Source organism: Podarcis tiliguerta, assembly GCF_965153285.1.
Source record: "Podarcis tiliguerta genome assembly, chromosome: 9".
Taxonomy (NCBI): Eukaryota; Metazoa; Chordata; class Lepidosauria; order Squamata; family Lacertidae; genus Podarcis; species Podarcis tiliguerta.
The window spans coordinates 15518960-15537465 of record NC_139542.1 but is presented as its reverse complement, the minus strand read 5'-3'; the positions used below and the strand labels follow the sequence as shown (position 1 = coordinate 15537465).

Sequence of the window (18506 nt, the reverse complement as noted above, 5' to 3'; positions counted from 1 at the left end):
TCCAGCAGGTATTCTGTCCAAAGGGCTCTTTGAGTTTTCCTCTCAGACAGTGTGCCCATTCCTTTCGCTATGACCTCCACTTCTGCTGCAAATTTGTCAAGAATTCTGTAGCGGTTTTCAAAGATACATAGTGATTGCTAATCATCTGTTCAGAGGCCGTGAAGTTAAAAGCTTTGTGTGTGTATGTTGATATTATGGGGATCCCTATTAATTGCTTTGTAAAAGCTTGACCTTGTGACAAGAATTAGGATTTTAAGAACCTATAATCTTCCAGGGTTAATGGGCCTGACTTTTTTCTCACAATCATTTCTATCTCCCTAACCTCATTAGGGATGGATTTTGAATGCATTCTTAAAAAGACTCCACATTTCATTAAGCCTTTTTTTTCTTTTTTGGTAATCTTCTTAAATTGGTCTTGATATGATCTTTGTTTCCCACTTCAACTGGCTTAGCAGTAGAATTATCCCTGACATTTGGTCCTTTCAACAAGTCCTTAGCACTACGGTACCATGTATCAAGTGCACTTTTAGTGTTAAGGCTCAGGCAATCCCTCCTGCTTAAACACGACTGAACAGGCTGTTACCGTCATCTTGGCTGAGATTTTCATCACTTTTGCTTGTTCTTAAGAAAGCAAAGCATAGTTTTTAATCAGTTTGATCATTGTCCTCTCCCTCCTTCTCTCTGTATATTTCATATAGAGAGAGATACAAATAAATATATGTGTGCATGTGTGTAAATTTGCTGGGCAATTTTATTGCTCTGTATAAATGTGTTTAAAGGGACATGGGTGGCGCTGTGGTCCAAACCACTGAGCTTCTTGGGTTTGCCGATCAGAAGGTTGGCAGTTCGAATCCCCGTGACGGGTTGAGTTCCTGTTGCTTGGTCCCAGCTCCTGCCAACCTAGCAGTTTGAAAGCATGCCAAAAAAGTGCAAGTAGATAAATAGGTACCGCTCTGGTGGGGAGGTCAATGGCGTTTCCGTGCGCTGCTCTGTTTTCGGTATTCCGTTGTGCCAGAAGTGGCTTAGTCATGCTGGCCACATGACCTGGAAAAACTGCCTGCGGACAAATGCCAGCTCCCTCAGCCTGTAAAGTGAAATGAGTGCCGCAACCCCAGAGGCGTCTGCGACTGGACTTAACTGTCAGGGGTCCTTTACCTTTATAAATGTGTGTAACAATACCTGGTTTGTTCCAAAATCTGGCAGAGTTTAAACACATCTCTGTTGGATTTTACCTTGTAAACATTTAGTAGGATGTTTTCTTTTCAAATTCAATTTGAGTCGTTCAAGTTGTTATTATTTCTAATAGCATTTTAAAGCAAACATTATTTTACAAAAGGGGGGGGGGTTGCATAGAATTCAAGAAATAAAAGAAAGAATAAAATTCAGTTAAAGAACCAGTATTAATATTTAATGCAGTGGATGTGCTTTCTCTTGTTTTCAATCCCAAATCCATAGACATGCTGTGGCCCATGTGAATGAAAAGTGGGCCACTGGTGGTCTACAGACCACAGTCTGGGAACCCTGTTCTATGTTACAGTGAAGGTCCAAAGCCCATTTTTATAAGTTACCTACAGTGATATGGTTACTTCTTCTTTTGTGGTTTCTCCTATGCCAAAGTATGATTTGTATCCACCATTTACCGGTACCTAGAAAAGACTGATTGAAATGAATGGGAATTATTAACTTGGGTCTGATTTCTGTGGATCTGCTCAGCTGGATACTTAGTTGGATACAACCCTATGTTCTAGGACTAGTATTGCCAGGCATGGCCAGTGTGGTATATCAACACACATCCTTCCCTAACAAAGTGCAGTGCTCATCATCACAGCAGGAGAGCAACTTAATAGATAACAGTTATTATACTTTCACGAAGTCCACTATTTTTCAAAAGTTTCCTTCTGCTCCTCACTCCTCCCTGCCCAAGACAGCATGTTTTCAATATGCAATATTCTTTCCCCACACTAGATATGTATTGCCACTTTTCTGGGACTAATAGTAGGATCCGTATTCGCTGGAGTTAAAAATGATGCCACTGGCATTCAAAATAGGTGAGTAAACGCTTCAAAAAAAGAGAGTGCAATGTAGCATCATCTTCAGCTAGTATTTATGTGCAGAAAAGTTTAGGTAACAAATTACTTTAGGACATATTTTATGCAGCAGTCTCCAATATATTTGCTTAAAGTTTTATTTAACCATGGGACAGGGGAAGGTAATTTCCCCAAGCTCTACCCAAGGCTTTTTTCCCTTTTAGAAAAAGTCTGTTGTTGCCTGATTCTCTCTGAGAAGGGCTTCCTAGAGTTCACAAATCTTTAGCAAAGCTGAGTCACCCAATTCAAAGAATTTGTTTCTCCCATCTAAGGATGAGGGAGAAATTTGTTTTTTTATGCATTTTCTTGTGAAACTACCTAATCTGCACCTAAACCAGAAAGCCAACTGAAGGACGGTTGTCTTTCAAAATTTGCCACTTCTCCAAATTTTGCAGTGCAGTTCTAAAGCTGCAGTTCAGTTTTGCTCCGACTAAACAGTGTGCACAAAAATATATTAGAAGAAATAACGTACGAAACTAAATTATATCGGGAAATTGCTTGCAGAGATGCATATTTTAGAAGAAATCCACACAAAAATATGTAAGGCTTTTTGCACAATTTTTTTTTAATTGTAGATTGATGCAGAAATTAATCTGTGCCTTGGTATCTCTAATTCTGTCTTTTTTGGGTTCCCTTGTAGAGTTGGTGCTTTGTTCTTCTTGACAACCAATCAGTGTTTGAATAGTATTACGACTGTTGAACTTTTTATCACAGAAAAAAGGATATTTATGTAGGTAAAACTGTGTGCATTGGAAAACCAAGCTTACTCTTCTGCTAGTAGCCTTATTTGCTTACCTGTTCTTTGGTTGAGTAACTCATCAGTCAGTTCCACCTATGGAGCCCATGCTCACGGCCATTTTGCCACACATATCAGCCCCTGGTTATGATAAAAGCCTTCTCTTCACTTGGTAAGGAGATACAGATGGCCAAGCTGTCCTGGCTGAGAGTGCTCAGTCTGAATTAAAGTTTGGCTGTCTGTATGGGAGAAAGAATTCTCTAAAATAAGGGTGAGAAGCTTTTTCCAATCCAAGGACCACATTCTCTTCTGGGCAACCATGCAAGTGTCACATATGCATGGTGAGTAGGGCCTGGGCAAAAGTGGGAGGAGCAAGAATTTGACCATTGTAAACATAGACTAGTTTCTACACACCTTTCTCTGTCCTCCAACCAGACAAGCAAGAGGCATCATCACAATTCAAAGACACATTTCAGCCAGGAAGAACCAGATATTGCCTGAGAAGAGGGTGTGTGACCTGGAGAAAGTATTAAGGGCCAGAAAAAGGAGCCTCGAGGGCCGCCACATCCAGCCCTGCTCTATAGCATCAGTTTTGGCACCTAAGGAATATGTGAATGTTGAGCCCATATTCCATTTCATCGAATACTAGTTCAGTAGTTGCATGCTGGATGCATTGTGGACCTGGGTAGAGCAAGCACACTTTCATTAAAGCTTCAGGGGCCCTAGCTAAGTGGCAGAATATGTGCTTTGCATGTTGCAGAGTAGTGACCTCATATAATCATAGAGCTGTAGAGTTGGAAGGAATCCCGAGGATCATCTAGTCCAATCCCCTGCAATGATAGAATCTTGCCCTTGGTGGGCTAGAACCACCAACCTCCTGGTTAACAGCCAGACACACTGATCCATTGTGCCACAGGGAAGACCAAGGACAGGACATGTTGCCTGAATAATCCTGGCACCATCTGGACACCATGCTCTTTCTGTTCTTGACAGTAAAGCCGAATGTGATTATATTGGGTAAATCTTTCATAAAGCACTTTTGACACCCTCACAAGTCTATAAAGCAGGACATAACTGTTTTAAATAAGCTTCTGGGAAATGTCTGGTACTAGTTTGAAAACTGGATTGAAAACTGCTGCCATTTATGAATCCATTTGTTGGTTGTGCAAGTCCTGAATGTGTGTATTTTGTGTTGCAGACATGAATATATAAGTGGCTACTATAGAGTTTCTGCATATTTCTTCTCAAAGATATTAGCTGATATGGTGCCCATGAGGACTTTACCTGGCATCATCCTCACTTCCTTAAATTATTTCTTGATAGGCAAGTATACTACAAAAGTCATGTTTCTTTTTTCCTTAATTTAGATATTAGATGGTGGCAGGCAGATTGCTTGTTGCATATCACTGTTGTTGGAAAGCACAATATGCTTATTTCGCCACTTAAAACCATGTGTGTATTCAGACACACCCTCCCGTGCCAGCAACTGGGGAAGTGGATTTGATACTAGAAATGTTTATGCCATAAAAAAATGTAGTTAGTCTTTAAGGTGCCACAAATGCATTGGTTGTTTTGCCGTAGGAGACTAACATGTATGTTCCTCTGAAAATAAATAGTAAAGTTATTGTTTTCCTTTTGTCGACCAAATCTCACTTTTGATGTAAAATATATAATAGGTTGATTCTAAATTAGCAATAATATAAAACACATACCCAATGCTTGAGGTGGGGTAGGAGAGACCTGCTAACTCCTATATCTTGGCAGCCGCCTTAAGCACTGTGTATGGGCTTGTGGATTTCATTAAGACCCACTCACCCCAGAATTAGGGTGGTTAAAGCAGAAAGGGATAGCAAAAAGCTCCAAAAAGTTCTCCTGAGCTAGGGGACTGAGCATTGAAAGGTTAAACACAGCTCTTATGCATTTATGAAAGTGATGCACACTGGACTCCAAATACAAATGTCACGTATACATAGATGTGATCTGAGTGGACAGTGATTGACCTGGCTATCAGTCTTGGGGTTGTGGTGGAGAGCTGGATGAAAATGTTGACCCAAAGTGCAGCTGCTGCAAAAAAGGCAAATTCTTGGCTTTTCAGGTAACAAGATCATAGAACATTGTATTCTGTGTTCTGTTTACAATACATGCAAGGACCAAAAGCATCACAGTCAACAATGCTCTTTATTGACAAATAAAACCAGCTCTGATATTAAGGCTGACATGCTAGTGCAAAGCTGTGTACAGTTTTGCTCATGGGGAAGCCTGCATTGCAAAATTTTGATGCCGAGTATGTACATCTACAGTGGTACCTTGGTTCTCAAATTTAATCCATTCTGGGAGTCTGTTTGACTCCCGAAACACTTTGAAAACCAAGGCGTGGCTTCTGATTGGTTGCAGGAGCTTCCTGCACTCAATCAGAAACTGCGGAATCCACATTGGACATTCGGCTTCCAAAAAACGTTTGCAAATCGGAACACTCATTTCCGGATTTGCAGTGTTTGGGAGCCGATTTGTTCGGGGGCCAAGCCGTTCGACTACCAAGGTACCACTGTGTTAACATTTTTAATTTGTTTCAGGTTTCAAGCCAACTGTGGTAGCCTTCTTTACCATGATGATTACTGTTATATTAGTCGCCTACGCAGCCAGTTCCATGTCTCTGGCTATAGCAACAGGGCAAAACGTCACGTCGGTTGCAAACCTCATCATAAATATTTGCTTTGTTTTTATGATTGTGAGTTTTGGTTGTTTCTTCTCTTTCCCCTCCTCCTTTGGTGGGTGGGGGTGGGAATGTTTAGACAGATATTATGCAAAAAGGCCACATTGCCACATTTCAGCCACTGCCCAAAGTTCTATCACATGAACGGGATGATTCATAGGGGAGCAAGTTTGCCTTCAGGGACGCGGGTGGTGCTGTGGTCTAAACCACTGAGCCTAGGGCTTGCCGATCAGAAGGTTCAGATCCCTGCGACGGAGTGAGCTCCCGTTGCTCGGTTCCAGCTCCTGCCAACCTAGCAGTTCGAAAGCACGTCAAAGTGCAAGTAGATAAATAGGTACTGCTCCAGCAGGAAGGTAAACGGCATTTCTGTGCGCTGCTCTGGTTTCGCCAGAAGCGGCTTAGTCATGCTGGCCACATGACCCGGAAAAACTGTCTGCGGACAAATGTCGGCTCTCTCGGCCAGTAAAGCGAGATGAGTGCCGCAACCCCAGTCGTTCATGACTGGACTTAACTGTCAGGGGTCCTTTACCTTTTTAAGTTTGCCTTCAATGGCTGTAAGACTCCTAGATAGTGCCCGTTTGGCGTGAAGTCAAACTGTGAAAAGTTAGAGCACTTGCTGTGGCTGTTGAGACAGGTATGAGAGACATGGTTTTTTGCAGCTGTGGCAGATGAAGGCATCCAGTTGTGCTGCTGCAGATGCACCACAGAGTTTCTTATCTCTGCTATCCTCCCAGTGGTCATTCCTGTTCTGGCCACTGCTATGGATGTGCAACCTGTCTGTCTGTCTCCGGGCTCTGTGGTCGTCTGCAAGGGATTCCCACACAGTGGGGTTGATGTTGCCAGCCTTCATGCCATGTTTACAGACATAATGGGAGTTGCAAAGATGGTGCCCTATCTAAGACTCTTTATCCCATAGAAAACGAATAGCCATTCATTCCCGCAGGAAAAATGTCTGCCCTTAAACTAATTTATGATGCACCCCTGAAATGGGGGCGGTGAATAAAAAACACACACAGTTTGCTGAACTTCAAAAAGTACATGCTTACTGATGATGGGTGCTCCAGAGGAATAACGTCTCGGTAAACATGACATCCACAAAACCACTTTGTATATTTCACGGCGATGAGAATGAATTCTGGAAATGGCTGAAATCCTTTAAGAGCTCTGGGTGAATTTTTTTTCTGTCCATTTGACTTTTCCCTGTCTTTTAAAACTACTATTACCATTTGTAGGTTTTCTCTGGCTTGCTGGTGAACATCACAACCATTTCACCTTGGTTGCTGTGGCTGAAGTATTTCAGTATCCCGCGCTATGGCCTGAATGTAGGTATCAGCCTTTCCCCCTTTCTTCTTTAGAAATGGTTCTGGAAGTTTCGAACTCACCACCATCTATCATAACCCTGGCTACAAATTCATATAACTGACCAGAGAAGGCTATCCTTCCCCTCAACATTGACTCTGGTTTTTTTAATTTTAAATACTTCTTAAACACCCAAACTTCTAAGCAGTTTACATAAAATACGGTATGATAAGTTCTCTTAAGGCTGCACCATATGTGCAGGTGTTTAATAAAAACATGTTTGCTCGCTTAGCAAACACATTTTAATTAAACACCACATGTTACTTTCGCTAATTTTAAATGCAAGCATTAAAATGCCATTGTGTGGGACCAATCTGGATTAGGACCCTAGTGTGGCAGGTGGGTTTTTTAAAAACATCAACAACAATGGCACTGATGTACCTTCAGTGATTTCTGCTCTTGGAGAAATATTAAGAGTCCCTTCTCATTTCATCAAGCAACTGCCTGGATGATGGCTCTGTTATACCTGGTTTGGGAATGGACGAAGGCTGATTCTGATGGTGGAAGTGCAGGCCTGCCCCCTTTCTGATTTACTACAAAGAAGACCCCACATATTAAGCATTTGCCATACACTGGTTACTGAATGTGTGAACTGGGCACAAGCACACTTTCCACGTCCTTTTCTTTTAAATGAGAGGGTGAATTATGTGAATTGGACACCACTACATGATGAACGGTGGGAACGAGAAACACCCCACCCCTTTTGGACCTGTGACTTGAGATCACAAGACAAAACGAAAGTGTGGAAAAGTGATCTCACAGTGACATCTAGTGATATAGGCTGTGAACTGCACAGTGCTGCCTGTTAACTCTCTTATGTATTGGCGTACATTAATTAGAATCAAATATCCCTCTCCCCCGCCCACATTGTTAGTTTGATGTGAATGATTTTTGGACTAGGGGGAGATTGAGATTTTGTTCATTTTTGTTCATTTGTTAATTAGTGGGTCTGAGTATTGCTTTATTCTTTGAGCATGGCTTTTTTATAAAAGGATTTTATACGAAATATTATTATTTGATTCCCCCCACTTCCCCCCATGGTAATATATACTGTATATCTTCCTTTTTTTGCTGTAAATCACTTGGAGAACTTCAATAAATCCAATAAATGAAATTAAATGCATATAAAACTTCAGGTGAAATAGCGTTTTCTGCTACAAAGGGTGTGTGTGAATTGCAGGATTTCTTATGCAACATTTTCCAGTTATGTTCTTAAAAGCACCAATTGATCCTTGGTATACTAACTTGTGGCAAAAAATAGTGCTTGAAAGCATGTGAGGCTGTTCAGACAGGTTGACTCTTAATGCGCACAGCGACCGACAGCCAAACTGAGAAACCTCAGCTACTTTTGGGATCTCTACCAATCTTGGATATTGAGAAGTAAATAAAATGTGTAATGTTTTCATATCCTTAACAAGACTGAAATTCTTCTTGTCATTTTGCCTCTTCCTGTAGGTGTGAAAATATGGAAGTCTTCTTAGGTAACAACAGTAGAAACAAGCAAGTAATTCAGTTTTGTTTGTCTTTAAAGGCTTTGCAAGTAAATGAATTTACCGGGCTTAAGTTTTGCTCAGAACTTGAACAAGGGGTCAACGTAACCTGCATCGCTCCTAGTCCATTTACTATGTAAGTACTTGGCATTTTGCAAAGAGTTGAGCTATACAGTAAGCTTAAAAAAAAGATACCGGAGTTTATTTAACAGTTACTCAGAGCTGATTTCTTGCACATTAGAATTAACCAGGGATGCAGGTGGCACTGTGGTCTAAACCACTGAGCCTCTTGGGCTTGCCGATCAGAAGGTCGTCGGTTCGAACCCCCATGACGGGATGAGCTCCCGTTGCTCTGTCCCAGCTCCTGCCGTCCTAGCAGTTCGAAAGTACACCAGTACAAGTAGATAAATAGGTACTGCTGTGGCGGGAAGGTAAACGGCATTTCCATGTGCTCTGGTTTCTGTCACGGTGTTCCATTGCACCAGAAGTGGTTTAGTCATACTGGCCACAAGACCCGGAAAGCTGTCTGTGTACAAACGCTGGCTCCCTCGGCGTGAAAGCGAATGAGCGCCGCAACCCCATAGTCGCCTTTGACTGGACTTAACTGTCCAGGGGTCCTTTACCTTTTTAACCAGAATTAAACCAAGAAGAGCCCACTGGATCTGGCCAATGGCTCTTCTAGCAATCTCCTCCTCTGGTTTTCAGCAACTTGTATTCAGAAGCATACTGCCTCGAACAGTGTAACACACTCACTAAATAGAGCCTAAGCATAACCTCCCCAACCCCCATTCCTGAATATTTGACCCTTTGCAAAAAGCAACAAATAGCAAGAGGCAACTGCTCTTCTGCCCTTACCTCACCTCCCAACTTCAAGCCTTAAAAAATAAATAAATCATTCTTTGAAGACTGCTTGCTCCTTTCTCTATTGGTGGAGTGCACAATACTATGCCTTATTTAAAAAACAACTATCTCCTATAGTATTATTTCCTCAGCCCACCTCCATTTACAAGGGAGTTGGAGAGCACAATACAGTGCTACCTTGGGTTAAGAACTTAATTCATTCTGGAGGTCTGTTCTTAACCTGAAACTGTTCTTAACCTGAAGCACCACTTTAGCTAACGGGGCCTCCTGCCGCCACTGCACAATTTCTGTTCTCATCCTGAAGCAAAGTTCTTAACCCGAGGTAATATTTCTGGGTTAGCAGAGTCTGTAACCTGAAGTGTATGTGCCAGGGGTTCAGGAGCAGAGGCACAGGGAAGGAAGGAAATGGAGAGCGAGGGGGAGGAGTCCGAAGGAAATGTCAGCGATGACAGCGGTCCGAGGTCTCTGAGTCTTTCCAGTGAATCGGATGATTCACAGAAAGGGGCGCCCATGGTCAGGGCAAGGGGGGTGCCCAGGGGGACACCCCAGGAAGAAGGGGCCAGAGGGGACTCAGAGAGCAGCAGTTGGAAATCCGGACCAGCGTCCACACCAGAGTGCAGTAGGGGGGAGGAGTCCCAGGCATCGGGATCAGGCGGCGCGCTGCCAGCGGGAGAACATGAGGGAGGATTGACCACGCCTCCGTCGGGGAGCGAGGAAACGGTCAAGAGGAAGGTTGAAGGCTGCGCGCGCGCGCCAAGTTCAAATGTACAGGAGGGCGGCACAGTTGGCAGCCCGGATAGGGAGCCAGGTCCTAAAGCCCGCTGAAGAGAGAGGGAGGAGTCAGGGGGGTCAACGTCTGCGTCGGAAGAGTCCAGGAAGGAAGGAACCCCGGGGGGTAGCAGGACCCAGAGGAGAAAGGAGAGACGGAAGAGGTGGAGTAAGGCTAGAGTCTTAAACTGGTGTACAGGGGGCGGAGATTCAGATGGAGCTTCGCCGGTCTAAACCCTAGACGTAGAGCTGGGGCGCTGTGGCTTGGAAATGGAAACTGTACTTCAATAAAGACTTTTGTACATTACCACCGGCTAGCGTTGGTCCTCTGTGAGCTGGGACCAGGAGCCAGCTCTGACAGTAAGCTCCATCTCCAGAAAAGTTGTGCACCAAGAACCTCGCAACGTGAGTCGACGCAGCGAGGGAAGAGGATTGGTGCTTTGCGAGCTCACACAAATCAGGCAAGATGACTACAGAACAGCAACTAACAGAACTGCGAAATGCAGTGAGTCAACTCAACGCGGAGGTACTTGCATCCAGGAAAAGGGAAGAGGAAATGGATACCGCCTACAGGGATCTCCAAGCCAGGTTGGAAGTGCTTTCTAAACAGGGGCAACCGGGACCCAAACCAGAGGGCATTGGGCTGGGAAGAAGAGGGGGCAGCCTGGTATCTCATTTCGACTGGAGTTTACAGCAGTACCCTAACTTCCGAGCAGACCTGCTGTTTGCGCTGGGTCTGCTGGAAAAAGACTTTAGAGATGAGCGAGAGAAAGTGGGGTTTATATTGTCCCATTTGCATGGGGAAGCCAAAGCGTGGCTGAGGAATTTGTGGAGAGATAATGATCCGGCGCTCCAAGATGCGGATGCTTTCATTAAAGCGATGGATTCGTGTTTTTCATCAAAGATAGACATCGATATTGCCAGAAGAGACATACATGGGCTCAAACAAGGCAGAGCCAGTGTGAGGCAGTACCATTCCCGCTTTTTTGGATTAGTTCATGCGCTGGGATGGGAGAAGGATTCTGCTCCAGTCAGAGACCTTTTTTGGGAAGGCTTGAATGCAAATGTGAAAGACGAGATTGCAAGGGGGGAGAGACCAAAGAGCACTCAGCAAGTGGTCCATCGGGCGCTGGAGATTGGGGTGCGTCTGGAAGAACGTCCATGGAACAGAGAAGAAGGACATTGGGGACGTACGCCAACGAGAGCACCTCCCCTCTTTCCCAAAGATGCAGCGCGTGCGCAATCCACACCCTCGCAGGGAGGGGGAGAAGAACCGATGGAGATTGGAGGTGCCAGGGCTCAGTCAGCTACCAGAGCCCTAACACCGGGAGCAGTCAAAGCGAAGCTTCCTAGAGGGAACAGGAAGTGCTACATCTGCGACAGTGCTCAGCACATGGCGAAAGAGTGTCCCCAGAGGCTCCACAAGCACACTGCAGCCTCTGCAACAGTCACAGACGCAACTCAGCAGAGAGAACCACAGCAGGGAAACGACAGAGTCTGGCTGGAGGAAGAGGCACTGGGGTCCAGCCAGACAAGTCAATGAAGCAATCCCCAGAAATTTTGCAGCCCACAGACCCCCTCCCACCCAAACCAGTGGTGCAGCTTACAGCGTTGCTCCAACTGCCCAATGGACTCACTATGGAAGTGCCAATTACCATTGACTCTGGTAGTAACGCAGACTTTATAGGACTGGATTTCATTCAACAGCACAACGTAGCGCTACTGCCAGCCACGCGGCCTCTGCAGGTTGTCACGGTGGATGGCAGGGAATTGCTGGGGGGGCAAGTGGTGCAGCAAACGCCTCCCATGGTGATGCAAATTGGGAATCACCGAGAAGTCATCAGCTTCAATGTCACCCGCCTGTCGGAAACGCCTGTAGTATTGGGCATGAGTTGGCTGCACAGGCACAGCCCAGCTTTGGCGTGGTACCAGCGCCAACTGACATTCGGCTCCTCCTACTGTGCGGAACATTGCATTCTGCCTAGCCCGGAAGGGGAAGAGGATGACCCGCAGCTACAATTAGGCACGCTGCAAGCAGTGCCTCTCAAGTATGCAGCGTTTTTGGAGGTTTTCTGCGAGAAAGAAGCGGACAAGCTGCCTCCCCACAGGCCCTATGACTGCAAGATTGACCTCCTGCCAGGGGCGATGCTGCCAACCGGGAAACTGTATTCCATGTCTGAAGATGAGCTGCAGGAACTCAGGGAGTTCATAGACCTCAACTTGAAGCGCGGTTTCATCCGGGAGTCGAAGGCAGTGGGGGGCAGTCCTGTATTCTTTGTGAAGAAGAAGGACACGCCCCAAAAGAGGCTTGTAGTGGACTTCAGGATCTTAAATTCCAAGACCAAGCCCACGGCCTTTCCTATGCCCAAAATAGACGACCTGCTCGCAACGGTGAGGAAAGGACGCATTTTCACAAAGTTGGATCTGCGAGGGGCGTACAACCTTATTCGCATATGGGAGGGCGACGAGTGGAAGACTGCCATGTTCACGCCCCTGGGCACCTATGAATACAGAGTTATGCCCTTTGGATTACAAAATGGCTCCCACTGTTTTCAAGCCTTCATGCATCACGTACTGGCGGGTCTCCTCTACAAGAAATGCGTCTGCTTCTTGGACGACATCCTGATATTCTCAGAATCAGAGGAGACCCACGAGGGAGACGTCAAGGAAGTTCTGCAGAGACTGCAGGAGCATAGGCTGTACGCCAAGCTGGAAAAGTGCCAGTTCGACAGGAAGGAGGTAGATTTCCTGGGCTACAAGTTGTCGGACAAGGGGCTTGCCATGGACAGCGCCAAGGTTCGCGCAGTGTTGGACTGGAAGAGCCCGCGCAATCGGAAGGAGGTCCAGCGGTTTGTGGGTTTCGCCAACTTTTACCGCAAGTTCATCAAGGGGTTCGCGATGCAGACAGCGGCCATTACCGACACGCTCAGCTCCAAGAAGAAGAAGTTCATCTGGACGGAGCCAGCGGAGCAGTCCTTTCAGAACCTCAAGCGTCTCTTCTCGTCCGAAGAGCAGCTACTGCACGTGAATCCCAGCAGACCGATGAGAGTTGAAACGGACGCCTCAGACAGAGCCGTGGGAGCAGTACTGTTGCAGCAGGACCCGCATGGGGACTGGAGACCGTGTGCCTTCTACTCTCGAAAGCTCAGCAAGTCAGAGCAGAACTACACCATCTGGGACAGGGAGTTGCTGGCCATTCATGCAGCATTCAAGGCGTGGCGGCACTTCCTCATCGGAGCCAAACACACGGTGCAGGTTCGCACGGACCATAAGAACCTGGAGTACTGGCACACGGCAAGGTTCCTGAACCAGCGGCACATACGATGGGCGGAGTTCTTTGCAGATTTCGACTTCAGGATAGAGTACATCCCAGGCGACAACAACATCATGGCAGATGCACTGTCCAGAAAGCGCAATACCTCGAAGAGGCGGCACCAACAGCGGCCAAGCACATTTTCGCACCGGAAGCGTGGGCGTGCGCTTCAGCAACCGTGGATCTGGAAGCTGTCCGTCGAGCACTTCAGGAAGACCCCTTTGCACAAGCCAAGATGGAGGAGGTGCACAAGGGCACGGCGAAGAACGACGAGTTCCAGATACGCAACGGATTGCTCATCCGCAGAGGGGCCCTCTACGTACCGGGAGACGACCTCCGCGCGAAAGTACTGCAGCAGTTGCACGACGCACCCACCGCCGGGCACTTTGGCAAAGAGAAGACGGCATAATTAGTAGCCAGAGATTTTTGGTGGCCCAAGATGCGGGTGGAAGTCGCGGATTATGTCTCGAGGTGCGACACCTGCCAAAGGGCCAAGTCAGTGCACAAACCTCCGGCGGGACTGCTCGAACCGCTGCAAACACCGAGCGAACCGTGGGAGAGGGTGGCCCTGGACTTTGTCACGGATTTACCCAGCTCGAGAGGCAAGACGGCAGTGCTAGTGGTGGTGGACATGTTCACCAAAATGGCCCACTTCATTCCGTGCGCGAAGGTGGCCACGGCGGAACAGACCGCCAAACTGTTCATAGACCACGTCTTCAGGGTTCACGGTCTGCCACGGTCTATCTTGTCCGACCGGGGGCGACAGTTCATCTTGAACTTCTGGCAGAAGCTGATGGGTTTCCTGAACGTCAAGATCAACCTAGCGTCGGCGAGACACCCGCAGACCAACGGACAAGCGGAGCGGGTCAACGCCATCATGCAACAGTACCTGAGATGCTACGCAAATCAGCAGCCGGCAACATGGGTGGACTACCTGCCGCTCGCTGAGTTCGCCTACAACAACACGAAGCACGTGTCCACGGGGGTGACACCGTTCTTCGCCAACAATGGGAGGCATCCTAGAACCTTCCCGGGATTAGAGAGACTGGGGGAGGGGGAGCCACAGGCAGCGGAAGTCTTAGCGTCAGAATTGCAGGAAGTGCACGAACAGCTTCGGAGGCAGTTAGAACTAGCAAAGCACGCATACAAACTGCAGGCTGACAAGCACAGAAGGGTGGGGGAAGACATACAGGTGGGAGACTGGGTTTGGTTAGCAGCCCAGGCAGTGCCGACCAGATCGTTAGCGAAGAAGAAACTCGGACATAAGCAGCTAGGACCTTACCAAGTCGAGGCACAGATCAATCCAGTGGCCTTCCGGTTGACACTTCCGGAGGGATCCAGAATGCACCCAGTCTTCCATAGATCAGTGCTCACGCCCTACAAAGCACCTCACAGATTTCAGGTGCCGGGCACGGCACCAGACCCGTGTAGGGAGACGCCCACAAGGAGGGGGTCGCCAAGAGGGGAACCCATCAACCAGATCACAGAGATTTTAGACTCAAGATGGGGGGAAGAGGGAGTAGAATATTTTCTCGCCAGCGAAGGTACCCCGGCCAGCGCCAACCGTTGGGTGCCGGACTATGCCTTGGAAGAGCCTCTTCTCAAGGAAGAGTTTCATGCCTTGTTCCCGCACAGGCCCATGCCAGCTGCGTATTTCGACGACTGGCTTTTCACACCCACGCTTTCAACCAGCACGTTCCAGGGGTTCACCTCGGACGAAGAACCGGCACTAGACACACGTTCCCCGGAGGGATCGCCCTCGGGGTCTGCCTCAGACCGCTCTTATTGGTGGGACGATCGACCAGAGGAGCGGTGGAGCAGGAGGTGGCTGGGGGGTCCTTGGCAGGCAACGGCCCCAGAGGTGACCGGGGGAGAGACGGACATGGACGTGTTGGGGGAGGACCTTGGGTTCGAGCATGGCGGCACAGAGATGGAAGCAGAGGAAATCGAGGTCGACGAGAGCACGGAGGACGAGCCGGACTTATCCGGCTGGAGGCACGCCAAGGGGGACGAACTGTATCCGCCATTCACCCCCACAACGACGGAGCACCCAGCACCCACACCTGAAGGAGGGGAGGGGGGAAGGGGGGGCTTCGAGGGGGGGATGGATGTCAGGGGTTCAGGAGCAGAGGCACAGGGAAGGAAGGAAATGGAGAGCGAGGGGGAGGAGTCCGAAGGAAATGTCAGCGATGACAGCGGTCCGAGGTCTCTGAGTCTTTCCAGTGAATCGGATGATTCACAGAAAGGGGCGCCCATGGTCAGGGCAAGGGGGGTGCCCAGGGGGACACCCCAGGAAGAAGGGGCCAGAGGGGACTCAGAGAGCAGCAGTTGGAAATCCGGACCAGCGTCCACACCAGAGTGCAGTAGGGGGGAGGAGTCCCAGGCATCGGGATCAGGCGGCGCGCTGCCAGCGGGAGAACATGAGGGAGGATTGACCACGCCTCCGTCGGGGAGTGAGGAAACGGTCAAGAGGAAGGTTGAAGGCTGCGCGCGCGCGCCAAGTTCAAATGTACAGGAGGGCGGCACAGTTGGCAGCCCGGATAGGGAGCCAGGTCCTAAAGCCCGCCGAAGAGAGAGGGAGGAGTCAGGGGGGTCAACGTCTGTGTCGGAAGAGTCCAGGAAGGAAGGAACCCCGGGGGGTAGCAGGACCCAGAGGAGAAAGGAGAGACGGAAGAGGTGGAGTAAGGCTAGAGTCTTAAACTGGTGTACAGGGGGCGGAGATTCAGATGGAGCTTCGCCGGTCTAAACCCTAGACGTAGAGCTGGGGCGCTGTGGCTTGGAAATGGAAACTGTACTTCAATAAAGACTTTTGTACATTACCACCGGCTAGCGTTGGTCCTCTGTGAGCTGGGACCAGGAGCCAGCTCTGACAGTATGTAACCCAAGGTACCACTGTATTGGCATTTGGCTCGGAACTCAGCCACTAAAGCACCAAGGATGAGATGGGTTTACAAACTGGGTTGCATACAGCTCTGTTCCTCTGCTCACGGAAGGCTCTTCACTCCAGTGGAAGCTTGTGAACAGAAGATTTTTGCCACCTTCCTCTGCAGGGATGCTTTGGAACAGCATGGCAGAGCCTGTGCAAAGAACTGCAGGAGAAAGATGAAATTTGTAAACGTTGCCTGCTCCCTTTCCACCCATGGAGCCATGCATGAACAGAGGAGGCACAGCTGGATATAACCCAGCATCTATTAAAGTCCAAAGGTGAAAGGTGATGTGGCCAGTTATGGGAGAGAAGAGATCCTAGAAGTGGGCTGTGGTGGAGTGGAGAGGAAGGCTTCACTGTATTAGTCTTAAGAGTAGGGTGTGTGTGTGTGTGTATGTGTGGAGTGTCTGTGTCATCCTCTATCAACTAATAGCAGCGTCTTCTTTGTATTCATCTTTTGTTGTCATACGTCTGACTTATACAGTGGTACCTCTGGTTGCGAACGGGATCTATTCTGGAGGCCCGTTTGCAACCTGAAAAGAACGCAACCTGTGTCTGTGCGGGTCGCGATTCGCCGTGTCTGTGCATGCACGTGACGTCATTTTGCGCATCTACGCATGCACGAGTGGCAAAACCCGGAAGTAACCCTTTCCGGTACTTCCAGGTCGCCACGGGACGCAACCTGAAGCAAACGTAACATGAGGTATGACTGTATTAAGAAACAGCATTGAGAGTAAAACAAGAAAACTAGGTAAAATTAGGGACAATGCATTTCTAACAAAACTTCTGCCTTTAACCTGTGTTTTCTAGATGCACTGGAGAAGAATATCTGAAGATGCAAGGCATTGACATGACTTTCTTGGGCATGGTGAAGAATTACGTGGCTCTTATATGCATGACAATCATTTTCCTCTCTATTGCGTATCTGAAATTGAGATTTATTAAGAAGTATACTTAATCGAGCAAGGCACGCATGCCTACTGAACACTACAGTGTATTTTTATGGTAAACATGTAATATATGTAAAGTATACTGCTGATTTATAAAACTTTTCTTTCTTTCTTTTCTTTCTTTCAAGAGAGAGAGTGGAAGGAAAGTGGTCATTGTGCCAATTGGAACTTTCCTCCCGTTAGCAATTAGCAAATAGCCAGGGATTCTGAATGGGGAAATGGGTGTGGCAAAGCACCCTCCCCCATGGTCCTAACCTGGCCTGTGACCTCCCCCACCAGTGCCATCTACATATAAAACTATATGTGTTCATCATCTACAATGTCACATTTAAATTGGCCTTGTCCTTCCAAACAGTGGTTAAGGTGGTCAATGTCTTGCCCATACAAAATCAAACCAGAGGTGGGAGCTCACATGGTGGGATATAAATCTGCTCCTTACGCAAACAGAGACGATTGCTTTAGTTCAAGATCCATGGATTGAGTTGAACTGGGTCAAGGGACCATCTATTCCTACAACCGGCCCACAGAACTAAATTGAAACCCAGCCTGTTTCCCCCCACCTAATAACACACACAAACTACTGCAAACCATATAAAGTCTTTATTTAAAGTGGGGAGGTGGTCACTATTAAACCAATACATCTTTGACCACTATGGAAGACTTGGATAACTAATAACTTTCCAACACACCTTTGCTATTAAGACATTAACCTAAAAACAGGGGGTAACTCACGCTTCCATTGTGTGAAACAAAAGGGATACAAAAACAGGTAGCTTCGCTGTCATACACTAAATGTATGTACGTTGTCAGTATGCATGGATAACCCATGAAATCTTATTGCACTTCAAAATGAAGTTTGTTATTAAGTAACAACATGTTACAACAATATATATAAACATATATATTAATATATATAAACAAATATGATTATGAATGCAAACATTTTGGTTTTTATAGCAACGCTGCAAATGTAAGATATAATGATTGTGATGGCTGTAAATACAAACAGGAAGACACAACTTTTGAAACAAGCACGCCAAGGCGTGTTGCAATGGCAGCTTCCCACTCTGCGGCTTGGCATCTGCGACAGCATGGCACGAAAGATCTGGGATGCCATTAGCACTACTGTGAGAAATCCCTGTGGACTGAAGCACCCTCTTGAAGACATCTAGCCCCCAGCAACAAAGCCAACTGAATGTGTCCCTATGAGTCATACTGTCACACAGGTTGTTGTTTTGGAAATGCACCACATAAAATCTTTCAGAAATCTAAAAGACTCTGACTTGCTGACTTTTGTGCTCTT

General features: G+C 47.2%; 1 protein-coding gene across 3 annotated transcripts in view; it reads left to right on the top strand.

Moving 5' to 3' along the window:
• The window catches only part of LOC310657559 (broad substrate specificity ATP-binding cassette transporter ABCG2-like), a 30724-nt gene extending 12247 nt beyond the window's left edge, over positions 1-18477 (top strand). For all 3 annotated transcript variants that reach the window (XM_083398378.1, XM_083398379.1, XM_083398380.1), the window contains exons 10-16: positions 1966-2048; positions 2728-2817; positions 4022-4146; positions 5397-5551; positions 6769-6858; positions 8427-8521; positions 17064-18477. In XM_083398378.1, coding sequence (XP_083254504.1) covers positions 1966-2048; positions 2728-2817; positions 4022-4146; positions 5397-5551; positions 6769-6858; positions 8427-8521; positions 17064-17211 — 786 coding nt within the window. In that variant the 3' untranslated portion in view covers positions 17212-18477. The remainder of the gene's footprint in view (positions 1-1965; positions 2049-2727; positions 2818-4021; positions 4147-5396; positions 5552-6768; positions 6859-8426; positions 8522-17063) is intronic.
• The last annotated feature ends 29 nt before the right edge of the window (positions 18478-18506 follow it).